The sequence below is a fragment of the Cajanus cajan genome, chromosome 5 (assembly GCF_000230855.2).
Source record: "Cajanus cajan strain Asha chromosome 5, NIPB_CcT2T_4, whole genome shotgun sequence".
NCBI lineage: Eukaryota > Viridiplantae > Streptophyta > Magnoliopsida > Fabales > Fabaceae > Cajanus > Cajanus cajan.
The window spans coordinates 13785924-13809673 of record NC_138521.1 but is presented as its reverse complement, the minus strand read 5'-3'; the positions used below and the strand labels follow the sequence as shown (position 1 = coordinate 13809673).

The 23750-nt window shown below is 42.5% G+C and overlaps 1 protein-coding gene across 1 annotated transcript; it reads right to left on the bottom strand.

Annotated features, from left to right (window-relative positions):
- Positions 1–10087: 10087 nt before the first annotated feature.
- LOC145957855 (uncharacterized) lies at positions 10088–23521 on the bottom strand. The gene is made up of 6 exons (XM_083074272.1): positions 23313–23521; positions 23097–23204; positions 22915–23039; positions 22382–22794; positions 22016–22222; positions 10088–10108 (listed from the first exon to the last, which is right to left on the bottom strand). The coding sequence occupies exons 1-6, from the start codon at positions 23519–23521 to the stop codon at positions 10088–10090; spliced, it is 1083 nt and encodes a 360-aa protein (XP_082930398.1).
- Positions 23522–23750: the final 229 nt, after the last annotated feature.

Genomic DNA, 23750 nt, shown 5'->3' with positions numbered 1-23750 from the left:
TTTGAAAGTGAATTTGAATCTTTATTACTTTTGTAGTTCAATTCTAGAATCTTTCTTAAGACTCCTTTGAGTTCTAGCTTCCAAATTTGGTTGTAATTTTAGTTCATATATTTCTTCCTATTCTTTAGGCAGTTTTGCCACATCAAATTCTCTTTTAGTTTAACCTTTTATTAATTGTGCTTTTAGTATGTGTCTCTAAAAATTCCTCAAGTATTGTGGAGCCATTTTTGAAGTGTAGGTAATGATAAGATTTTGAAACATGAATGGATCATCTTGTAACAGGTATAGGAAAGAAAGAGGAACTTGACCTTAACCACGACCTGTCGGTAAAACCAGTTATCAAAATAAAAAAGCGTGACCTTGACCATGACCTGCCGGTAGAACCAACACTATCAAGTTCTTATCCAAGAACAAAGGAAAAAGCTCTCACAAATGAGAAACTCAAAATAAGATTAATATTCAATTTGATTTAGATGCTTACAAGATGCTCCTATTTACAGGCTAAGATAAGAAACCTATCACATACATGTAGTAACTTTCGACTAAGCTCCACTGAGTTCCACTAGGCAATAAAATTCCACTAATTCCCACTAGCATTTATTTTCCACTTAGTAGCCTAAAAGACAAGGAAAAACCATCTGATTTATTTAATAAAATAAAATAAAATGAAAATTACACAAAGATTGGACTCATTCAACTTTTCAGCTTAAAATTACTTAAACTCCAGGCCACTAATGCTTCTTCTTAATTATATGAGTTTGGGCTTGTCTTTAATTTTGGTCTATGTCTTCATCATCTCTTAGGAAGGTGATCCATTTTAATACAACCTTTAAACTTTGTTCTGAACCTTCCTTGATATTTATAATTAGTCCTTGTAAGGCTTGCTTCATCCTCTTCATCTTGGACCTTGTCATGGGACCTCCAATGTTACTTAAAGGATCTTTGTCTTGGCAGGTTGGATCTTCATCAGTAGGTTTGTCTAAAAGAACTTACAAAAAAGGTAGCCTCTTAAGGTGTTGCTAGAGGACTTGGAGGATGCACTATTTGAGCTATTTGAGATATTCTTTTCTTTGAAAGAGCTTGAGTGCAAACACTTGGGAAAAGCAAACACTTTACCAAAGAACTTTTTACCAATAACACTTGTTTGTTCCTTGTGTAAGGGAGCAAATTTTTGGAGCTTTAAGTTGTGATATTTTAGGCTTTTATGCTGTTTTCTTTATAATTCTCTCTTATTGTAAAGGCTTTTCTCTTGGAATTGGTTTTGGGAGGTTCCAAGTGCTTACCCAAAACAACCAATTATTTTTGTTTCTTTGGTAATTTTTGATGTTTGGTACTTGTGAAAATGTGTTGAGAGACTCTAAAGTGTCTATTAGAAAAGATGGTTTAACCAAGAGGGGAGGGGAGGGGGGGGGGGGAATTGGTTATTAAAAATTTCTTCTTGAATCTTCTTGGTTTTAAAATTTTTTCCAAAAGAAGTATATTGATATATATTTGTATATAGTATATGATGTTGAAATTACATGCAAATTCAAATTTAATTAGTCCTATATGCAATGTTCATGTTCCATATCATACAACATTAAGCATATAATTAGATTTGCAAGAACATAACGACAAGTGTAGGGATAGAGAAAAATGCACAAAAAAGTTTATACTATTTCAACCATATCCACTTGTAACCTATATCTAGTCCCTAATCAACCTGATTGAGATTTAACACTAATATTTATTGCCAAAAGTTTTCCAATCACAATACTACATGCAATACACTTCTACACTATTAGAGAAATCACTTCTTGCACCAAGAAAAACTTGTAGCACCCCACTTCATGATTTTCCTTTCCTAAGAAACCTACTTAAGAAAACAAATCACAAAGATTAAGGAACAAATTCACCTGATGTATATAAGATATCAAAGTAGGTGAATCAAACCAATGTAGCTTAGTCTATCACTCCATGAAGATGATGATCAACTCAATTCTTGAAATCTTTCTTGAGATTACTACAAAGGGTTTCAAACCATTTTTTGCAAAAGAGAAACATTTTAGAGAGTATTTTTGAAAGTAATATCACAAAGGTTAAAAGTTCTCTCTATTCTGAATGTGAAAAATGATATATTATGTTTTCTGTTTGAAATAATCGATTATTTATATGGATAATCGATTATTTTTTTCGCAAATATGAAAATCAACCAAGAATAATTTAATCGATTATTTTGAGTGATATTTAATTATTACAGCAAAACTTCTCAAATTACTGAAAAACAAAGGAAATAATCTAATGGAAACCTTAAGAAGAGACTTGATTGACGAAGCTTTTCCTTCAAGCTTTGTCCTAGATCTTTGACTTTTTGACAATTTTTAAGCTTCAAGGAGTTCTCCAATAGAGGAGAATAACTCGTGATTCACCTTCAAAGGCAAAGAAATCTCTTCAAGTGGTGGCACTTCAAGAAAGAAGATAAACCCCTTCAAATCTCACCACACTCTTAGGAAAAGGATAAAAGAATTGGAAATAACTCAAAAAGAGAATTTAAGCTTTTGAGAGAGAAAATTCAAGAGAGAAAACTCGACAATCTCTATTAAAATGCTCAAAAGTGAGTTTTACATGTGAAGGAACAAATATATAGTGGTGGAGAAGCTTGTAATGCAAGCTAGACAAGGTGGAGACAAGGTGGAGACACTTAGATATAGAAAAGTCAATCATAGAGTGCCAAGTGTCACCTTGTCTCGTAGGAGACAAGGAGGAAACACTTAGATCTAGAAGAGTTAATCTTAGAGTGCCAATTGTCCTCTTGTCCCCTAGGCAAGCCAAGTGGCAAGGTGTGTTGGATAAGCTTAAGCAACTTAGCCAAGGAAGAAAAATGGGTGGCCAAGATTGTTTTCCTTCACTTAATCCAATCCAAAAAAATGGGAATTGGTTTAGTTAGGTTAACCAAATGATGGTGAGACCTAGCTAAATCAACTCCTTAGATTAAATGGAGAACAAAACTAATATGTAAAATTTGGCCTAGACCCACTATAGGCCTAATTGCTAGCTTCATCTACACAATTACTACTTGCTACCCTACTACTAAAACTAAAAATATGAAAATCTATGACCCTTAATACAAGGTCAAATGAAGTAAAGTCTCCAAGCAACATACCCTAAAGTCTACAATGAGTGTATTTTACTCAGAGTGACCTAAAGAAAGTTAGAAAGGGGAGAGAATGAAGTGTGTGATAGAATGAGGGGGTGGCACGCATTTATAGGCACCCAGAGAAGGGAAACGGTTGTTCCCAATCTGAAACGGTTGTTCTACACCCATAATTTACACTTAGAAATTTCACTTGGAATGGTTGTTCCTGGCCAAGCAAGCTGTGAAGGGGGAACAACCGTTTTGCCTCTGAGAATGGTCGTTCCAAGCCTAGATAGGGTTTTTGACCCTTTTGATGCAAAAGAGTCTCCTGGATGTCCCGTATTTAATTGATCATATAATTGTGTTTACTATTTATATTTAACACAAGTATGAAATTTTGGAAAATAAATTTGCATAACGTTTTGTATTGGAAGTATTCATTAGCTTTGTAGGTTCAAGCAACACAAATTCTATATCATGAAGCAATTGGTGTTTGGCTCATCAAAACCAAAAAGGGGGAGATTGTTGAGTTTGAAGCCTCTCTTGAAGATCTTTATGAAGATTGAAGAAGAAGTTTTAGTTTTGATGTAGCTAGATTTAGCTTTCTTTAGCTTTGGCTTAGTTTGCTTCATTTTGTATTTTATGGCCTATGTGAAAAGGATTTTGATTGTTGTGGGAACCCAAAAAATTCTAATCTTGCCCACAGATGGTTTAGACCTCCATTTTGAAAATCTCATCGGTTAGGGAATGCTCGAAAACCAGACTAATCCCTAATCAATGGATTTTGGAAAGAGTTTGAACGAGTCGCCACCGATATTTTACTCAAAACATCAGAAAAAGAAAAGATTTTTGAAATTACAATAATGGCCTTCATAGCCAGAATTGGATTTGGAAGTCGGTTACGTGTAGGGAAAATATTAGGCACCTTACAATGCTTTAAATCGGTACCCTATGAAGATATTAGCATAATAATAAATAATAACTTAAATATTTTAAGCCCTTTATTATTTAATATTATTTATATTGCAATTATTTATAAAATAGGGATTTAGACCCCAAACATTTGAAAATATTATAGTCTACATGGTGATTAGATATTTATGACAATAATATACGAATAATTTTTTATAGATAAATACCTCAAAAGAAAGCTTTTATAGAATATTCTTCCGATGTTGGGTTAAAGGCATATTTTGGCAGCCCTTCGCTCTAAAAAAAACCTCATAACGTTCAAGAAATACAAAGGATGGAGAGAAAAGAGATTTGTGAACTAAAACTACTAGAAACAAGTTAGTGATCACAACTTTTTTAGTCCCCTTTGCACTATGCACGATACACCTATTTATAGGCGTCAAAACCAACTGGAACGACCATTTTGGTCATTGAAACGAGCTATTTAGGGTTGGTTTGTTATGAACAAAATTTGAATTTGAAATGGGGCGTTTCAAAATTGGAATGACGCGTTCCAAATTGGTATTTTATTCATAACAACTTAGGTTAAAATGGCTCGTTCCATATTTGGGAACGACCCATTTTGGTGGTTTTAGAACAACCCATTCTAGATTGGGAACGATTCGTTCTAAGCTCCTAATTTTGCCTTTTTGATCTTTAGGCCTTTTGATGCTATGATGGTCCATTTTGATGTTATGTTGGGCCTTTAAATACTTTTTTCCTTGTTTTAATAGTTCTTTATCTTTTTTTAGTATCCTGGACAAAATTGGGTGTCTACAGCTACCCCTCTTTACTTGTACTTTAGATGGTCACGTGTTGCCTTTCCAAAGACAAGAAAGACGTAGACATTTTGTTGGGGCCTTCTCTTTGTCCCTTTGTGCAGATGCTTCTACATTGATTTCTTCAAATAGATGGTTTTGCGCGTATCCTTGCTCTTTGGAGTAGTTGAGTGTCAGGTTGCATACTTCATCGGGGAACAAGGATGGCAAAATGAACCATCTAATCTTATGTCTTCATGTTAGATGCTCCATGTTTCTTATTCTGATTGTTTGTTTATAGTGGTGAGGTGAAGATTTCTTCTAGGTTTGTTGTAGAGTGAGTATGTTATGAGCTTTGCCTCTCCAAGCTGGACTTGTATTAGGGCTTCCAGTGGACCCAAGTTGTGATATGAGTACCGTCTCTCTAGACTTTCCCTTATGGCTTTGTCGTGTACTAGTGAGGGAGATGAGTATTTTTCGAGCTTAGCCTCTTTAGGCTGGATTGATATTAGGGCTTCAACTAACCCAAGTCTTGATTTGAGTATCGTTTCTCCATACTTTTCCCTTATGGCTTTATTGTGTATCAGTTTGGGAAATGAGTATTTTCTCAACTCAACCTCTCTAGGTTGGATTGATATTAGGGCTTTAGTCGACCCAAGTTGTGATTTGAGTACCGTTTCCCTAGATTTTTCCATTATGTCTTTGTCTTGTACCAGTGAGGGAGATTGTAACGACCCGCCACGGTCTCTACACTTAGTGGAATCGCACTACAACTAGTTAACTAAGAGAATATTAAACTGGATAACACATACATACAGGCATAAATATAAAGATCGAAATAATTAAGTTTCTGTATATAAAATATAGCACCATATATATACAGTCATCCCAAAATATTCCTTAGTGCCGGTCAAGCACTGACAAAAAAAATGTTACCCAGAATGGTAACTAAAAACACGAGACTCAGCTCCTCGTCTCACAACGATCATCTCTACTCCCAAGCTATCCCTGACCTGCTCCCATACCAAGTATGATCATCGCAGTTCCACCACATGGAAAACAGAAGGGTAAGCTAGAATTCAAAGATCAATAATACAAGTACAGAATAAAAATTCTATACTACACATGCATCCCAAATCCTGTCCCTAAGGAACCTTTCATCTCAATCAATCATTCATTCACCAAACATGAAGTCAAACACCACACTTCATCATATTAATAATCATGCAATGAATGCAACTCATGACAGGTATGCATACATATCAATCATCTAATGCGTCGTCACGCATACACCTAGGAGATCTCCATAACAATAGAGCTGTATAAGTGACATTCCATCCTACCGAAACCACCCCAACCGTTTTCACGCCCAAAGCGCCCGCTCGGTCACAGCTAAACAGGATATAATCCTCCCTCGGGTTTACTCGGATGATGTCACTTACACACTTGGAAGTCCAGATCCACCGTCAGGTATAGCACAGCTGGGTACGGGCTTACCACGACCTTGGCATGCATTAACCAAGTCAATAGTGGAGTTCGCCCACCGACTATCCGCAAGGATCCACGCACCTTCCCGAGTACTTGGTTAAGGGAATAACCCTCGACCTCATACCCCGCTCCAACACTAGCTAAGGACTTAGAGGAGACTCACCCAACCTAGTGGCCTATCTGAGCACCACTCTCCCAAATCCAGTGGCCTCCCAGAGCACCACTCTCATATATCAGTGGCCTATCCAAGCACCACTCTCAAGAGACTCTATGTGAGCTCTTCTAGTTCGAAAATATTTTTCCTCTCCTCAAGTCCTAGGCTAGACTCATACCATAGGCATCACATGCAATCATGCATCATACATCATAATGGTCTGCCCACCATCATGATCAACAACCATACACATGTCATAAGACATCACATGCAATAATGCATCATACATCATAAATGGTCTACCTACCATTATGATCAATACATACCATATGAACGTATCATATTCAAACATTCATATATATCATCACAAAGCATACATAGGAATCACACCTCACCATACATCATATATCATACATACATGATCTAAAACTTCAACTTTAAACATGCATAAGCATCAATTCATTCATAAATATATTCAAGCACAGTGCCGTCAACTCGCGCCTGGCCTAACACCAACCCAAGAGCTCTAAGCTCTTCCACGCCTGACACGCTCAACCTGCGCCCGGCCTAAAACTATTCAGAGAGTTCAAAACTCTCATCCAAACTAACAAATTCAGCCACATGCAAACAATCTAGCTTCCCTTACCTGAAGATTGGCTCAAATAGCCAAAGACTGAACAAAAGTAGAATTTCCCCTCGAGGCTCAACTCGAAACTTCAATCCTCCCAAAACAAGCTTTCTAATCTGAATTTCAAGAAAAGACAGAAGGAGTTATTGATCTAGAGGAGAAAAGGAGTTAAACAGAGAAATTTGGGAGAGAAAGGAGCTCACTGACCCAGAGACCTTCTCTCTAAAACTTCTCTCTAGAACCAGAACTCCTCACGGCCCCCCCCCTCACCCCTATTTATAGGCAATCCGGAGTGGCCAGAACGGCCCGTACCGATACCGGAACGGCCCGTTCTGAACTCCCAGATCACGCACAAAATCCACGCCCAGAACGGCCCGTTCTGAAAACAGAACGGCCCGTTCCGGGACTCATCCGGAACGGCCCGTTCTCCCTCAGGAACAGCTCGTTCTCCCTCCGGAACGGCCCATTCTCCCTCCGGAACGACCCGTTCTCCTTCCTAGAACGGCACGTTCTCCTTGCCGGAACGGCCCGTTCTCAACTACAAAATGTAGTTCAATTCAGTAGTGTGGAACGGCCCGTTCCAGTTTGGGAACGGCCCGTTCTGGGCTACTGAATCAGCCTCTTTTTTTTTTTTTTTTTTTTTTTTTTTTTTTTTTTTCAATGTTACAATACTCCCCAACAAATAGGAATTTTCGTCCCCGAAAATAGGCTTACCTGAAAAGAGGAATGGATACTGTTCCTTGAACTGACTCTCTTCTTCCCAGGTTGCCTCACCAGTAGCTTCATCCCAAAGAATCTTCACCAAACTAATGGACTTGCCACGAAGCTCTTTCAACTTGTGATCAATCACAGCTACCGGTCTCTTCTCGTAAGTCAAGTTTTCTCTAACTTGCACCTCATCCATCTCTATCACGTGACTCGGGTCTCTGATGTACTTCCTCAACTGTGAAACGTGAAACACATCATGCAGGTTGGACAGAATCGGAGGTAACGCCAACTGATAAGCTACTGGACCTACACGACGAAGGATCTGATAAGGACCAATGAACTTCGGTGTGAGTTTCTTGGCCCTTACAGCCCTTCCCACTCTAGTAGTGGGTGTCACCCTGAGAAACACATGCTCTCCCTCCTCAAACTCTAGAGGTCTCCTCCTCTTATCAGCATAAGACTTTTGTCGATTCTGAGTAGCTCTCAACCTCTCCTGAATCTGTCTCACCATCTCAGTAGTCTGAAGAACTAACTCTGGACCAACCACTACTGACTCACCCTCCTGATACCAACATAATGGAGTCCTACACCTCCTGCCATATAGAGCCTCAAAAGGTGCCATGCCAATACTCGCATGATAACTATTATTATAGGTAAACTCTACCAATGGCAACACCTCCTCCCAGCTACCCAGATGGTCCAACACACAAGCTCTCAGAAGATCCTCTAGTGACTGAATTGTCCTTTCCGACTGACCATCTGTCTGTGGATGATAGGCGGAACTCAACCTCAATCTCGTTCCCAACGCCTGATGTAGAGTCTGCCAAAACCTTGAAGTAAACCTTGGATCTCTGTCAGAAATAATACTGGAAGGCACTCCATGCAGCCGTACTATCTCTCGGATATATAACTGTGCAAGCCTCTCCAAGGACCACCTCTTGTTTACAGGAAGAAAGTGAGCACACTTTGTCAACCTATCAACAATCACCCAGATAGAGTCACTGTTCCGAGTTGTCCTAGGCAATCCAACCACAAAGTCCATAGTGACACTATCCCACTTCCACTCAGGAATCTCCATCAACTGTAAAACCCCTCCGGGTCTCTGATGCTCAATCTTCGCCTTCTGACAAGTCAAACAAGCGGCTACAAACTCTGCTATCTCCTTCTTCATACTAGGCCACCAAAAACTTTTCTTGATGTCTTGATACATCTTAGTCATACCAGGATGTATGCTAAGACGACTCATGTGTCCCTCCTCTAGAACAGCTCTCCTTAACTCTGAATCACAAGGCAGACAAATCCGACCTCTGAATCTCAGAATCCCATCAGTACCAAGCTCAAAACCAGCTGCCCTCTCAGTACCAAGTAATCCCAAAGTCCTTAACAACTCTGGGTCCTGTAACTGTTTAGTTCCCACCTGCTTCAAGAACTCATTAGTTATGGTGATCATACCACAGCTAATGTGATCCTGAACAACCTCCACCTCTAGTCTCAAATCTCGGAACTGCTCAATCAACTCCAACTCCCTAATCATCATAGCCGACATGTGAATGGATTTCCTACTCAATGCATCAGCTACCACATTCGCCTTTCCAGGATGATACATCAACTGGAAATCGAAGTCCTTTAGAAATTCCATCCACCTCCTTTGCCTCATATTCAACTCTTTCTGATCAAACAAATATTTCAAACTCTTGTGATCACTATATACACTGAATCTCGCACCATACAGATAGTGCCTCCACGACTTCAAGGCAAATACCACAGCTGCAAGCTCCAAATCATGAGTAGGATAATTTCTCTCATGGGTCTTCAGTTGCCTCGAAGCATATGCCACTACTCTCCCTCCCTGCATCAACACACAACCTAACCCCTGGTGAGAAGCATCACAGAACACATCAAAATGCTCACCAGTGTTAGGTAACACCAAAACTGGAGAAGTGGTTAACCGTCTCTTTAGTTCCTGAAAACTCTGCTCACAAGCGTCCGTCCAAACAAAAGGTTGATCTTTTCGAGTCAGTTGAGTCAAAGGCATTACTATTCGAGAAAAACCCTCAATGAACCTCCGATAGTAACCCGCCAACCCAAGAAAACTCCTAATCTCTGTAGCAGTCATCGGACGCTCCCACTGAATCACAGCCTCCACCTTGGCTGGATCTACTGCAATCCCCTCTGCCGATATCACATGCCCCAAAAATCTCACCTCGGACAACCAAAACTCACACTTGGACAGTTTGGCATACAACTGTCTCTCTCTTAACACCTCCAAAACCGACCTCAAATGCTCACGGTGATCCTCCAATGATCTAGAATACACCAAAATATCATCAATGAAGACCACCACAAATCTGTCCAAGAATGGTCTAAAGATCCTGTTCATGTAATCCATGAACACTGCTGGAGCATTAGTGACACCAAAAGGCATCACCACATACTCATAGTGACCATACCTAGTCCTAAAGGCAGTCTTCGGTATGTCACTCTCCTTCACCCTAATCTGGTGATATCCGGATCTCAAATCAATCTTTGAAAACACTGAAGCTCCCCTCAGCTGATCCATCAAATCATCAATCCTCGGAAGGGGATATTTATTCTTTATCGTTAATTTATTCAGCTGCCGATAATCAACACACAAACGGGCCCCACCATCTTTCTTCTTCACTAACAGTACCGGAGCACCCCAAGGAGAAACACTGGGCCTCACCATCTGTTTCTCCAACAAATCCTTGTAGACCCCTAAAATTGTCCGGGTCGGAAATAAAACTCGAAGACCCTCAAAGATCGAAGGAAAGTCAGCCAGAAGGACTCCTAGAAGACCATAGGATGGCTATCTGTAGATTTAGAGGTCTTAGAGTAGCTTAAAATAAGGAAGTGGAGGGAATGAAGCCCAATACGGCCGTACTAAACTTAATACGGCCGTATTGAAGCTTCAACACGGCCGCAGTGAACTCAATACGGCGTATTGAAGTTTCTGAAACTTCAATACGGCCGTACTGAAATCAATACGGCCGTATTGAAGCTTCAATACAGCCGCAGTGAACTCAATATGGGCGTATTGAAATTTCTGAATTTCAATACGGCCGTATTGAACTTCAATACGACCGTATTGAAGTTCAAAAATTTCAATACGGCCGTATTGATTCCATAGCCCGTATTGGGCCTGTTCCCTATAAATATGACGTCAATTGGACGTCATTTGACACTTTTTGAACATAGTTTCAACCCTCTCCTTGAGTATTCTGGGGTTTTTGAGCAGTGTTCTGCCCTAGAAATCACTCAGAGAGTTGATCCGACGAAGTTCTTGAGCCCCGAGCCATTTTGCTTGAGGATCGAACCTAGTCGAAGGGAAATCCTCCGGATTTCCGTAGTCAAAATTTTATAGGAGGGAGCGAGCGGGCTTGTAGAGCGAGGGAACGCCAAAAAGCTTCCCAGTTTTACGAAATATATAAAAGCACGCTTCAAAGGTTTCTTCTTCAAAATCCTTCCTTTTACTGCTTTCTGATTGTTGCATAGCATATCTAATTTATTCGCCATGTAGATATCTTGTTCATAATCGTTTAGAATAAATAGGGGTAATTTAATAATTTTGTACTATTATTTTTAGAAATAATCTGTCATAGGGAACCCGAAAGGGGCGTTGTGGGGTGCTAACACCTTCCCCACACGTAACCGACTCCCTTACCCAACTCTGGTTGTAATGGCCGAAGTTGATTTATAAAATCAATTGCCTTATCCCTTTTTCCAATGTTTTGAGTAAAACATTGGTGGCGACTCCACGAACCCTTCCTTTTATGAAAACCACTAATCCATGGAGGGTCCCGCTTGGGATTAACATGGATTGGTGAGACTTTTAATAAATAAATTGGATAAGATCAACAAGGTCTCAGTTTGAGAACAAGTCGTTCCAATAATCCAATACATTTTCAAAACTAAAATAAAAGCGAGCTCGACCGTCTTCGCGACCGCCGAGGCCCGTTTGGGCCGGTGGCGACAGATGGCGACTCCACTGGGGAAGCTTCGAGAGTCAGTCCCATTTAGTGACAGATTATTTTTAACAAATAATAGTTAAAAATTACTTTATTACCCCTCACTTGTATGATAACATGTTTATCTATTTGGCTTTAATAACTGTTGTATTTTTAAATTTACGCAATTGTTTGAAATAAAAACTGCACACAAACCTTTGCACACAACAGTTCCCTCTATACCCGGGGGCATGAGTGATTAACCATAGGGAGTGGATGTTAGTACGGCCGGTTGTCGAATGGGTCTATAGGTGCCCGTAGACCGTTGTCGGAAAACATCACTCAAGGTGATAACCATGAACTTGAGTCCGACGGTGCGTTGGAGCTTTCCATCGACCTACGATGAGAGGAATTGGGTCCCTATAATGGGGGCACCTTGGGGGCCTTGGACTGGTGAGAACAGTTAGAACCTACCTTGAATATGCACCTTTCTGCAGGATACCCCTACCTCGTGATTCGCTCGTGACTGTTCGTGGATGAGTGAATTGTTTGTGTAAATGCTTATGTGCAATTGTTTGTGCATTAATAAATAACCTCGTGATAGCGTCTAAAGAATAATCCCCATGCATGAAAAAACCATGACATGAGAGGAAAGACCATGTGTGAAAATATAATAAAAGTAAGGAGCATGTGCATCATTACCAATAAAGATATCATGCATCCTCATAAACCATGCATTCTAGGTTCACCAATACCTCTTGACATGAGTAAAAGAGACCCATAATTATCGAGATTCTCCGTTGAGTAGAGATCATAAGTCAAGGAGGGTAGTAACACTCTGTTTTAAAAAGGCAGCGCCTTAAAAATGGAGGGTTATCAAGCTCATGTCAAGAGCGTATTCATGAATAAACTAATTAGATTAAAAAATTCATTTTAGAAAGTGGCTGGTCATCTCTCTGTCCTCACACGCGCAAAGAAGATCAAGAAAATGGAAGCATTGGAGGAGCAAAACAAAAAGCTCACAACCGAGCTTTCACAACTTAAAGACCAAATGGCGCAAATGATGGAACTCATGCGTCATCACAACATCCATGGATCTCATCACAGTGATCATGGGTCCCATCATGAGGGAGAGGAGGAAGAGCATGAAAAAGATCCTCCACACGCTGTACCCCTTGGGGCTGGAATTATGATTAAAGAGCCCGAAGTATCAAAGGAACAATTCCACGCCCTCGAGGATCGGCTAAGGGCTATGGAGGGGCATGATTTTGACATCAAGGATGCCGCCGACATGTGTTTAGTGAGGGACATCCAATTCCCTCCTAAATTTAAAGTGCCGGATTTCCCAAAGTACGTGGGATCGACTTGCCCCAAAAGTCATCTCACCATGTACTGTCGCAAGATGGCTGCATATGCCACAAATGAAAAGCTCTTGATCCACTGCTTTCAAGAGAGCTTGGCTGAAACTGCACTCAACTGGTATATGCAGCTAGATGGAAATCTAGTACATACATGGAGGCAGTTGGCCGACGCCTTTCTCAAGCGCTATAAATACAACATCGACCTAACACCCGATAGGTCTGATCTTCAAGCCTTGAGTAAAAAGAACGATGAATCCTTCAAGGCGTACGCCCAACGTTGGAGGGAGTTGGCGGCACAGATAGAGCCCCCGCTGTCGGATAAGGAGACGGTGTCCTTATTCATCAACTCGTTGACTGGTCCCTATTACGATAAAATGATAGGGAACACAACGACACTCTTCTCGGACATCATCACCATTGGAGAAAGGGTGGAACAAGGACTTAAAAGTGGGAAGCTGGCTAAGCCTTCCCAACCATATGAAGCTAAGAAGGCCTTCGGGAAGAAGAAAGAAGGAGGAGTCAACGCTGTAACCATTTCTCCATCTTCTTCCGCTTCGAAGTCAGGCAAATCGCAAAACAACTCTGTGAAGAAGTTTGATAAACTTCCGACCACTTATAGCGATCTCCTGCCGAAGCTAGTGGAGGCGCGTCTTATAGCTTACATTCCACCAAAGAAAGTGAATCCACCTTACCCCGATTGGTACAATCCACAAGACAAATGTCTATACCATTCGGGGGCACCAGGGCATTCAACGGAGAACTGCAGAGCTCTCAAGTATAAGGTCCAAGACCTTATCGATGCTGGGTGGGTCACTTTCGATTTGACGGCGCCCGACGTGAGCAAGAATCCTCTACCTCAGCAGGAGTAGAGAGAAGGGCAAGCCATGATAGGGCCCCTCCACATTTTTTCTTTTAGGGACTCATGATCAGTACCCGAGATCATGAGGACCTTTTCATGTAAATAAAGGGTTTTGTACAGTTTTACATACATATATCAATAAAGAGGCATTTTTCACACATTATTCTCTCATTTTGTTCTATTCTCTCTCTCTCATTAATATTAATCATTCTAAACCTAAACAGAACCAATAAATAATTATGTCTGTGATTGTTCGCTCCGATCGGGATCCGAAAGCCGAAGGTGAATGGGTTGAGTTGGACAGTGATGAGGAGACCATCTCTCCGGATCTGCAAAGACTGCTAGATCAAGAAGCTCGTCTACTCCAACCGTATCAAGAAGAATTGGAGACCGTGAATTTGGGGCAGGGTCAAGAATTGAAAGAGGTCAACATTGGGACCCATATCAGTGATGGAATAAAAACGCAATTGATTCAATTGTTGAGGGAATACAAGGACGTATTTGCATGGTCGTACCATGATATGCCCGGTTTGGACTCCAACATCGTCGAACACAAGTTGCCCTTAAAAGAGGGGTTTCGACCCATTAAGCAAAAGCTTCGACGAATCAAGCCCGAATGGTCCTTAAAGATTAAGGAGGAGGTAGAAAAACAATTGGACGCAGGATTCTTGGTTGTATCCCAGTATCCCGAATGGCTGGCTAACATTGTGCCAGTCATCAAAAAGAATGGGAAGGTTAGAGTGTGTGTTGATTATAGGGATTTGAATCGTGCCAGTCCAAAGGACGATTTTCCCTTGCCCCACATCGATACACTTGTGGATCACACCGCCACAAACACACTCTATTCCTTTATGGATGGATACTCGGGGTATAATCAAATCAAAATGAATATAGAAGACCGCGAGAAAACTTCTTTCATTACACCCTGGGGCACTTTCTGCTACAGGGTGATGCCTTTTGGACTTAAAAATGCGGGTGCCACCTACCAACGAGCGATGGTGACGCTATTCCACGATATGATCCACAAAGAAATTGAAGTATACGTGGATGACATGATCGCAAAGTCAAAAGACGAGATGGACCACATCCAATATTTGAGAAAATTATTCAATCGGCTTCGTAAGTATCAGCTTAAGCTAAACCCGGCTAAGTGTACTTTCGGAGTTCGGTCGGGTAAGCTTCTCGGGTTCATCGTCAGTGAAAAAGGCATAGAGGTGGACCCCGATAAAGTAAAGGCAATAATGGAAATGCCTCCTCCTAAAACTGAGAAAGAAATTAGAGGATTCCTCGGCAGGGTGAACTACGTCGCAAGGTTCATCGCACAGTTGACTGACACGTGCAAACCAATATTCAAGCTGTTGCGCAAGAATCATTCCGAAGTTTGGGAGGAGAATTGTCAACAAGCTTTCGATAAGATCAAACAGTGCTTGGCCAATCCACCAGTGTTGGTGCCACCTGTCAAGGGAAGACCATTAATCCTCTATCTAACGGTGCTTGATGAGTCCATGGGAGCTGTGCTAGGACAACAAGATGAAACAAAGAAGAAAGAACAAGCCATCTACTACCTGAGCAAAAAGTTCCTTGATTATGAAACCCGCTACACGCCACTAGAAAAGACGTGCTGTGCGTTAGCATGGGCAACACAACGGCTCAGGCAGTATATGATTAGGCATACTACTTGGTTGGTTTCCAAAATGGACCCAATTAAGTACGTGTTCGACAAACCGATAATCACTGGGAAGATTGCCCGATGGCAAGTGCAATTATCAGAATTTGACATCATACATGTCACACAAAAGGCCATCAAGGGTAGTACCCTAGCTGATTACCTAGCACACGGGCCGACCAATGACTATCAATCCCTTCAGGATGATTTCCCCGATGAGGATATAATGCATTTACAACATGAAGATCCTAAGGATGATACGTGGACCATGTATTTCGATGGAGCCTCCAACATGCTTGGACAGGGGATTGGAACAGTATTAATCTCCCCACAAGGAAAGCATATCCCCTTAACGGCAAGACTCAACTTCGACTGTACAAATAACATGGCCGAATACGAGGCTTGCGCGTTAGGAATCCAAGCAGCAATCAACAATGGTATCCTAAAGCTCAAAGTATTTGGAGATTCGGCTTTAGTCATCCACCAACTGCGAGGTGAATGGGAAGTCCGAAATCCTAAGCTGATACCATATGTTGAGCATATCAAAGACCTGATACAATTCTTTCAAAATGTCGTCTTTGAATATATCCCAAGGGAGGAAAATCAGTTCGCTGACGCCCTTGCTACACTATCATCGATGTTCGCCTTGGATAAGGAGCATGAAATGCCCATCATCAATATCCGGCGGCATGATAAGCAAGCGTTCTGCCTACTGATAGATGAAGCTGTTGACTATCATCCATGGTTCCATGACATCAAACAATATCTGTCAAAAGGGGAATATCCTGATATGGCTAGCGATAATGATAAAAAGCATATTCGAAGAAGGGCCATGGGATTTCTGTTGATTGGAGAAACCCTCTACAAAAAGAATTATGACTCGGTCTTGTTGAGGTGCATAGACCAAGTCGAAGCTCAAAATGTAATCAAAGAAATACATGAGGGGGTTTTCGGTACCCATATTCCCGGGCCTGCAATGGCTAAGAAAATCCTCAGAGCAGGATATTATTGGTCGACCATTGAAAGGGATTGTTACCAATACGTCCGGAAATGCCACAAGTGTCAAGCATACGCCGACAACATTCATGTCCCACCAACGCCACTCAATGTGTTGGCTTCACCATGGCCATTCGCAATGTGGGGCATGGATGTTATTGGACCCATCGAGCCAAAGGCATCCAATGGACATAGGTTCATCCTTGTGGCCATTGACTATTTCACCAAATGGGTAGAAGCGGCATCGTATGCTCATGTGACCCGAAAGGTGGTAACATCCTTCATCAGAAAGAATATCATATGCAGATACGGTATTCCCGACAAAATCATCACTGATAATGGATCCAATTTGAACAATAAGATGGTGGAAGAACTGTGCAAAGAGTTCAAAATTCAGCACCACAACTCTTCCCCATATCGACCAAAGATGAATGGGGCAGTCGAGGCAGCCAATAAGAATATCAAGAAGATAGTACAAAAGATGGTTGTCTCATTCAAAGACTGGCATGAGATGCTACCCTTCGCTCTCCATGGTTATAGGACTTCAGTACGTACATCCACAGGAGCTACTCCATTCTCCCTTGTTTATGGAATGGAGGCAGTTCTGCCGGTTGAAGTCGAGATACCTTCTCTGAGAGTAATCATGGAAGCAAAACTTTCCGAGGCAGAATGGGTTCAAAGTCGATACGACCAATTGAACCTTATCGAAGAAAAACGACTGAACGCCATATGCCATGGTCAAGCCTACCAAAGGAAGATCAAAAAGGCTTTTGACAAGAAAGTCCATCCTCGAATCTACCATGAGGGAGAGCTGGTGATGAAGAAATTGCTACCAGCTCAAAAGGACAAAATCGGAAAGTGGGCCCCAAATTACGAAGGACCATACGTGGTGAAGCGAGCCTTCTCCGGAGGAGCATTGATTCTCACAGACATGGACGGAGAAGAACTTCGATACCCAGTCAACGCTGACGTGGTAAAGAAGTATTATGCTTGAAGACGTTGCTTGCATCAGCCCGCTAGGATGAAAACCCAAAAAGGGCATCCTAGGCAAAAGTTAGGGCAAAACGAAAAGCCCGCCAGTACAAGGGTACTAGGCAAAACAAAGGCAAAATTATCCCCGCTAGGACATGTCCTAGGCAAAAATTAGGGGCAAAAGAATAAGATGCAAAAAGTAAAGCAAGCAACGATCACTTGAATCGAAAACCGAAAAGGCGTTTCAAGTGATAATCTTCTAGAAGTAAGCGTCTTGCAGCATCTACACTCCTGGCTCAGGCATCTCACCCGAAGCAACTAGGGAACGGGAAGGGCAGCAATCACAGATGTAATTGTTTAAGCCAAAAATGTACAGCCTACCCTGGCCAGCCATTCTTCAGAAAATCCCTTTGTAAATCTTTCTGTATAAACATTTGAATATCAATAAAATATCCATTTGTTTCTTTTCTCTCTTGACCTTGTGATTATGCCTTTAAATTGATGTTTCTAAAAATTGTACGAAACTCTTAATAATCGGTCAATAAAAGAAAACTGGAGGGGTTCCTATAAAATCTTTAAACTCCTGCATTCAAAGGCTCACGAAAATATTCCCTCGCGTCAATGACAGAAGTTCCTCTAAATAGAAGAAGAGGATAGGGAGAGCCATTCATCTTTCTAAAAAAAATATATAATAAACAAATAATAAAGCTTGCATTTCGTGCATCACACACATTAGTTGCACATTCAAAGACCTTATCATGAGGCAAACGCATAAAAATAGAAAAAATAGAAAATTGCTTGTGTATGACAGCAGTCAACAAAAGCCAAAAATGAAAAAAGGCAAGGATATAGAAAATCCAACAAACAGATTGCACAGAATAACTGAGCCTGGAGAGGCTTGCCGAAATAATACTCCCGCAGAATAACCGAGCCTGGAGAGGCTTGCCGAAACAATACTCACCAGTTTGTACGGAATAACCGAGCCTGGAGAGGCTTGCCGAAACAATACTCATCAGTTTGTACAGAATAACTGAGCCTGGAGAGGCTTGCCGAAACAATACTCCTCAGTAAACAGAATAATTGAGCCTGGAGAGGCTCGCAGAAATAATACTCCCCAGAGAAACCTCAACTCAAGCTCACGGAACAAATCCCCAGCGAGAGCTATCAAGCAAGATCGTCAAAATCCCTAATGGAAACACGATCGCCCAAGAAGAATATCCAAGTCAAAGGACTTTAAAACTTCCTCAGTGAAGATAGCTCTTCAACTCAGGCGTTGAGTGAGGCTAAGCCTGCAGAGGCTTCCTAAATAATACTCTGGGATACATAAGATCCCACATTCCCCAGTCGCCTACTCAGAGGCATCCCTGCAAAAGGAGAAAAATAAAAAAAAACATCAATAACCATTCCCCAAGCGGAATTTGGCACTCAGCCGAACACTGAACTTCAAATCCCCAGTCGCCTACTCAAGAGGCACCCCTTCAAAAAGAGAAAAAATCAAAAAGATCAATAACCATTCCCTAAGAGGAATTCGGCATTCAGCCAATCATCAAACATCAAGATAATTCGCCTATTCAGAGGCACTCTTTCAAAAAAGAGAAAAAATCGAAAAGATCAATAATCATTCCCCAAGCGGAATCCGGCTCTCAGCCTATCATTGAACATCAAGATGATCTGCCTAACAGAAGAGGCCAATCACAACCAATGACAAAATCCCCTGGCGGATAATAGCCTACACAGAGGCAGCAAAATCAGAAAACCAAAAGAGACACCCGAACAAGGATAACCGGGATACTCCACCAACGTCGAAAGGACGTCAGCCAATCATAAGGCACCGCTCACATCAGAAAGAGCATCTTTGTGTCTGCATCCCTAAGGAATCAGAAATTCCCCAGTGGGCACCAACTACGCAATGGAAAGTTGGGACACAAGAACCTATGAGTAACTGCACATCCCCTAGACGGATCCCTGCGTTATCCAGCCCTAAGTGGCACAAAAATCAAAAAACAACCGTCGAAGCAGCATCGTGGACTGTGGAGACAAAATCATCACAAATCCCTGGAAAGGAGATATTCACGCTACCCCGTCGTCACAAACACGGAGGTATGCAGCTTCCGGCTCGAGCAATGAGCGAAGCTATCTCTGGAAAGGAGGTACTCACTGCTCACCGTCGTCACAAAGGTACTTAGCTTCCGGCTCGAGCAAAGAGCGAAGCTAAGCCTGGAGAGGCGGTACTCACAGCTTCCAGCTTGGGCAGCAAGCAAAGCAAAGCCTGGAGAGGCGAAACTCATACTGCTCACCGTCGTCACAAAGGTGCTTAGTTTCCGGCTCGAACAAAGAGCGAGACTAAGCCTGGAGAGGCGAAACTCACACTGCTACCGTTGTCACAAGGGTACTTAGCTTCCGGCTCGAACAAAGAGTGAAGCTAAGCCTGGAGAGGCGGGTACTCACAGCTTCCAGCTTGGGCAGCAAGCAAAGCAAAGCCTGGAGAGGCGAAACTCATACTGCTCACCGTCGTCACAAAGGTGCTTAGTTTCCGGCTCGAACAAAGAGCGAGACTAAGCCTGGAGAGGCGAAACTCACACTGCTACCGTTGTCACAAGGGTACTTAGCTTCCGGCTCGAACAAAGAGTGAAGCTAAGCCTGGAGAGGCGGTACTCACAGCTTCCAGCTTGGGCAGCAAGCAAAGCAAAGCCTGGAGAGGCGAAACTCATACTGCTCACCGTCGTCACAAAGGTGCTTAGTTTCCGGCTCGAACAAAGAGCGAGACTAAGCCTGGAGAGGCGAAACTCACACTGCTACCGTTGTCACAAGGGTACTTAGCTTCCGGCTCGAACAAAGAGTGAAGCTAAGCCTGGAGAGGCGGTACACACAGCTTCCAGCTTGGGCAGCAAGCAAAGCAAAACCTGGAGAGGATACTCGACAATTTTCCACCGGAAGACGCTACAAGTCAGAAGGTCGGCGCATCACCCGGACAATTGGGTCAACTCCTTTACTTGTCAGCCGGTACACCAAAAGGCCGTCCGACTAAGTAAAGGGGGGGCAGCTGTAGACCCCTAAAATTGTCCGGGTCGGAAATAAAACTCGAAGACCCTCAAAGATCGAAGGAAAGTCAGCCAGAAGGACTCCTAGAAGACCATAGGATGGCTATCTGTAGATTTAGAGGTCTTAGAGTAGCTTAAAATAAGGAAGTGGAGGGAATGAAGCCCAATACGGCCGTACTAAACTTAATACGGCCGTATTGAAGCTTCAACACGGCCGCAGTGAACTCAATACGGCGTATTGAAGTTTCTGAAACTTCAATACGGCCGTACTGAAATCAATACGGCCGTATTGAAGCTTCAATACAGCCGCAGTGAACTCAATATGGGCGTATTGAAATTTCTGAATTTCAATACGGCCGTATTGAACTTCAATACGACCGTATTGAAGTTCAAAAATTTCAATACGGCCGTATTGATTCCATAGCCCGTATTGGGCCTGTTCCCTATAAATATGACGTCAATTGGACGTCATTTGACACTTTTTGAACATAGTTTCAACCCTCTCCTTGAGTATTCTGGGGTTTTTGAGCAGTGTTCTGCCCTAGAAATCACTCAGAGAGTTGATCCGACGAAGTTCTTGAGCCCCGAGCCATTTTGCTTGAGGATCGAACCTAGTCGAAGGGAAATCCTCCGGATTTCCGTAGTCAAAATTTTATAGGAGGGAGCGAGCGGGCTTGTAGAGCGAGGGAACGCCAAAAAGCTTCCCAGTTTTACGAAATATATAAAAGCACGCTTCAAAGGTTTCTTCTTCAAAATCCTTCCTTTTACTGCTTTCTGATTGTTGCATAGCATATCTAATTTATTCGCCATGTAGATATCTTGTTCATAATCGTTTAGAATAAATAGGGGTAATTTAATAATTTTGTACTATTATTTTTAGAAATAATCTGTCATAGGGAACCCGAAAGGGGCGTTGTGGGGTGCTAACACCTTCCCCACACGTAACCGACTCCCTTACCCAACTCTGGTTGTAATGGCCGAAGTTGATTTATAAAATCAATTGCCTTATCCCTTTTTCCAATGTTTTGAGTAAAACATTGGTGGCGACTCCACGAACCCTTCCTTTTATGAAAACCACTAATCCATGGAGGGTCCCGCTTGGGATTAACATGGATTGGTGAGACTTTTAATAAATAAATTGGATAAGATCGACAAGGTCTCAGTTTGAGAACAAGTCGTTCCAATAATCCAATACATTTTCAAAACTAAAATAAAAGCGAGCTCGACCGTCTTCGCGACCGCCGAGGCCCGTTTGGGCCGGTGGCGACAATCCTCAATTTGTGTCTTCAGCTCTACCAACTCAGCTGGAGCCATCCTATAAGGAGCCACTGATACCGGTCCTGCACCTGGTACCAGATCAATGCTAAACTCAACATCACGCCTGGGTGGCAATCCTGGCACATCATCTGGAAACACCTTAGGAAATTCACTGACAATCTCGATCCCAGCGATAGCTCTCTCTGTCTCAATACTCAAAGCTGCAAACAACATGAAGCACTCAGCTCCATCCCTCATCAACTGCTCAGCCTGACTCGCTGATACCAACACCTCATCCTCCAACTGAGGAAACATCAACTCTCTCCGAGCACAATCTATAAGGATGTGATGGGCAGATAACCAATCCATCCCTAAGATTATGTCGATATCCACCATGGGCAACACAATCAGGTTCACTCGGAACCTCCTACCAGACACCTCTATCGGGCATCTCACACACACCTCCGACGTCACCACAGAAACTGAAGCCGGAGTAGACACAAACAAATCAACATGCAAGGAAGATACTGACAAACCCAATCTCTTCACACAATCAACAGAAATAAAAGAATGCGTGGCTCCAGAATCGAATAAAAATAAAACATCCTCACCTGCTGCCTTCCCCTTTCCCTTCACTAAGTCTGATGTAGTAGAAGCATCTGCACCTGACAATGCAAACACTCTCCCCGCAGCTGTAGGTCTGGGTGGCCTCGGGACACTCCCAGATGAAGTCGCCGGTGTCTGACAAACTCTAGAGATGTGGCCTGGCCTACCACATCTGAAGCAAACATTCCCCGGAAGGGAACAATCTCTCACCATATGTGCTCCTCCACATCGATAACACCGCACCGACTGTGCTCCGCCCTGAGGAGTAACTGGTCGAGGTCCCCTACTAACAGCTCCTCTCTGAGACTGTACAGGTCTGTCATAAGGTCCCCTCTGCTGGCCTCCCCTCCTGGACCCAGATGATCCCTCCTGAACTCTAGCAACCTTACCGCTACTACCACCACCCTCCAAACTCTCAACAGTCTTTGCCTTCTCAACCAAGGCAGGAAACTCCACTATGGACATGGGGACTATAACCCTCTTCAGCTCGTGCCTCAATCCCTCTGCAAACTTTCTACATCTCCAAGCCTCAGATATGGTCTGAGAGTAGAAACGAGCTAGATGCTCAAACCTCATAGCATACTCAGAAACTGACAAGCTCCCTTGATGTAATCTCATGAACTCTGCCTCCTTAGCGTATCTAACGCTATCCGGGAAATATTTCTCCAAAAAGACCCTCCTGAAGCAATCCCAGTCAACAGGCACACCCCTGCTCTCTAACATCTGCCTGGTGCCTCTCCACCAGTACTCAGCCTCGCCCCCCAGCATGTAAACTGCATAAGCCAACTTTCTCTCATCAGAAGATCCTAAAACACTAAAGATCTTCCCCATATCCCTCAACCACTGATCCGCCACATCAGGATCTGAATCCCCTCTGAACTGAGGAGGCTGACATCCCCTGAACTCTGCTAAATCTCTCCCCTCCTGAGAGACCACCGGTCTAGCTGCATCAGCCGTAGCTCTAGCTGCCTCAGCCGCAGCTCTACCTGCCTCCATATGAGCAAAGTGAGCACTCTGCTGCTGCATCGCCATGGCTATCATCTCCATGGCCCTAGCAATCTGGTCATACTGGGGTCTCACCATACTACAAGAATTCAAACATCCTATTAGTAACATAATACCCCCACAATTCACCAAAGGCTAACACATATCAGAGATATGACACAACAGAAACCTAGAAGGATCACTCCCCACATAGTATCCTAAAAGACTTGACCGGCTCTGA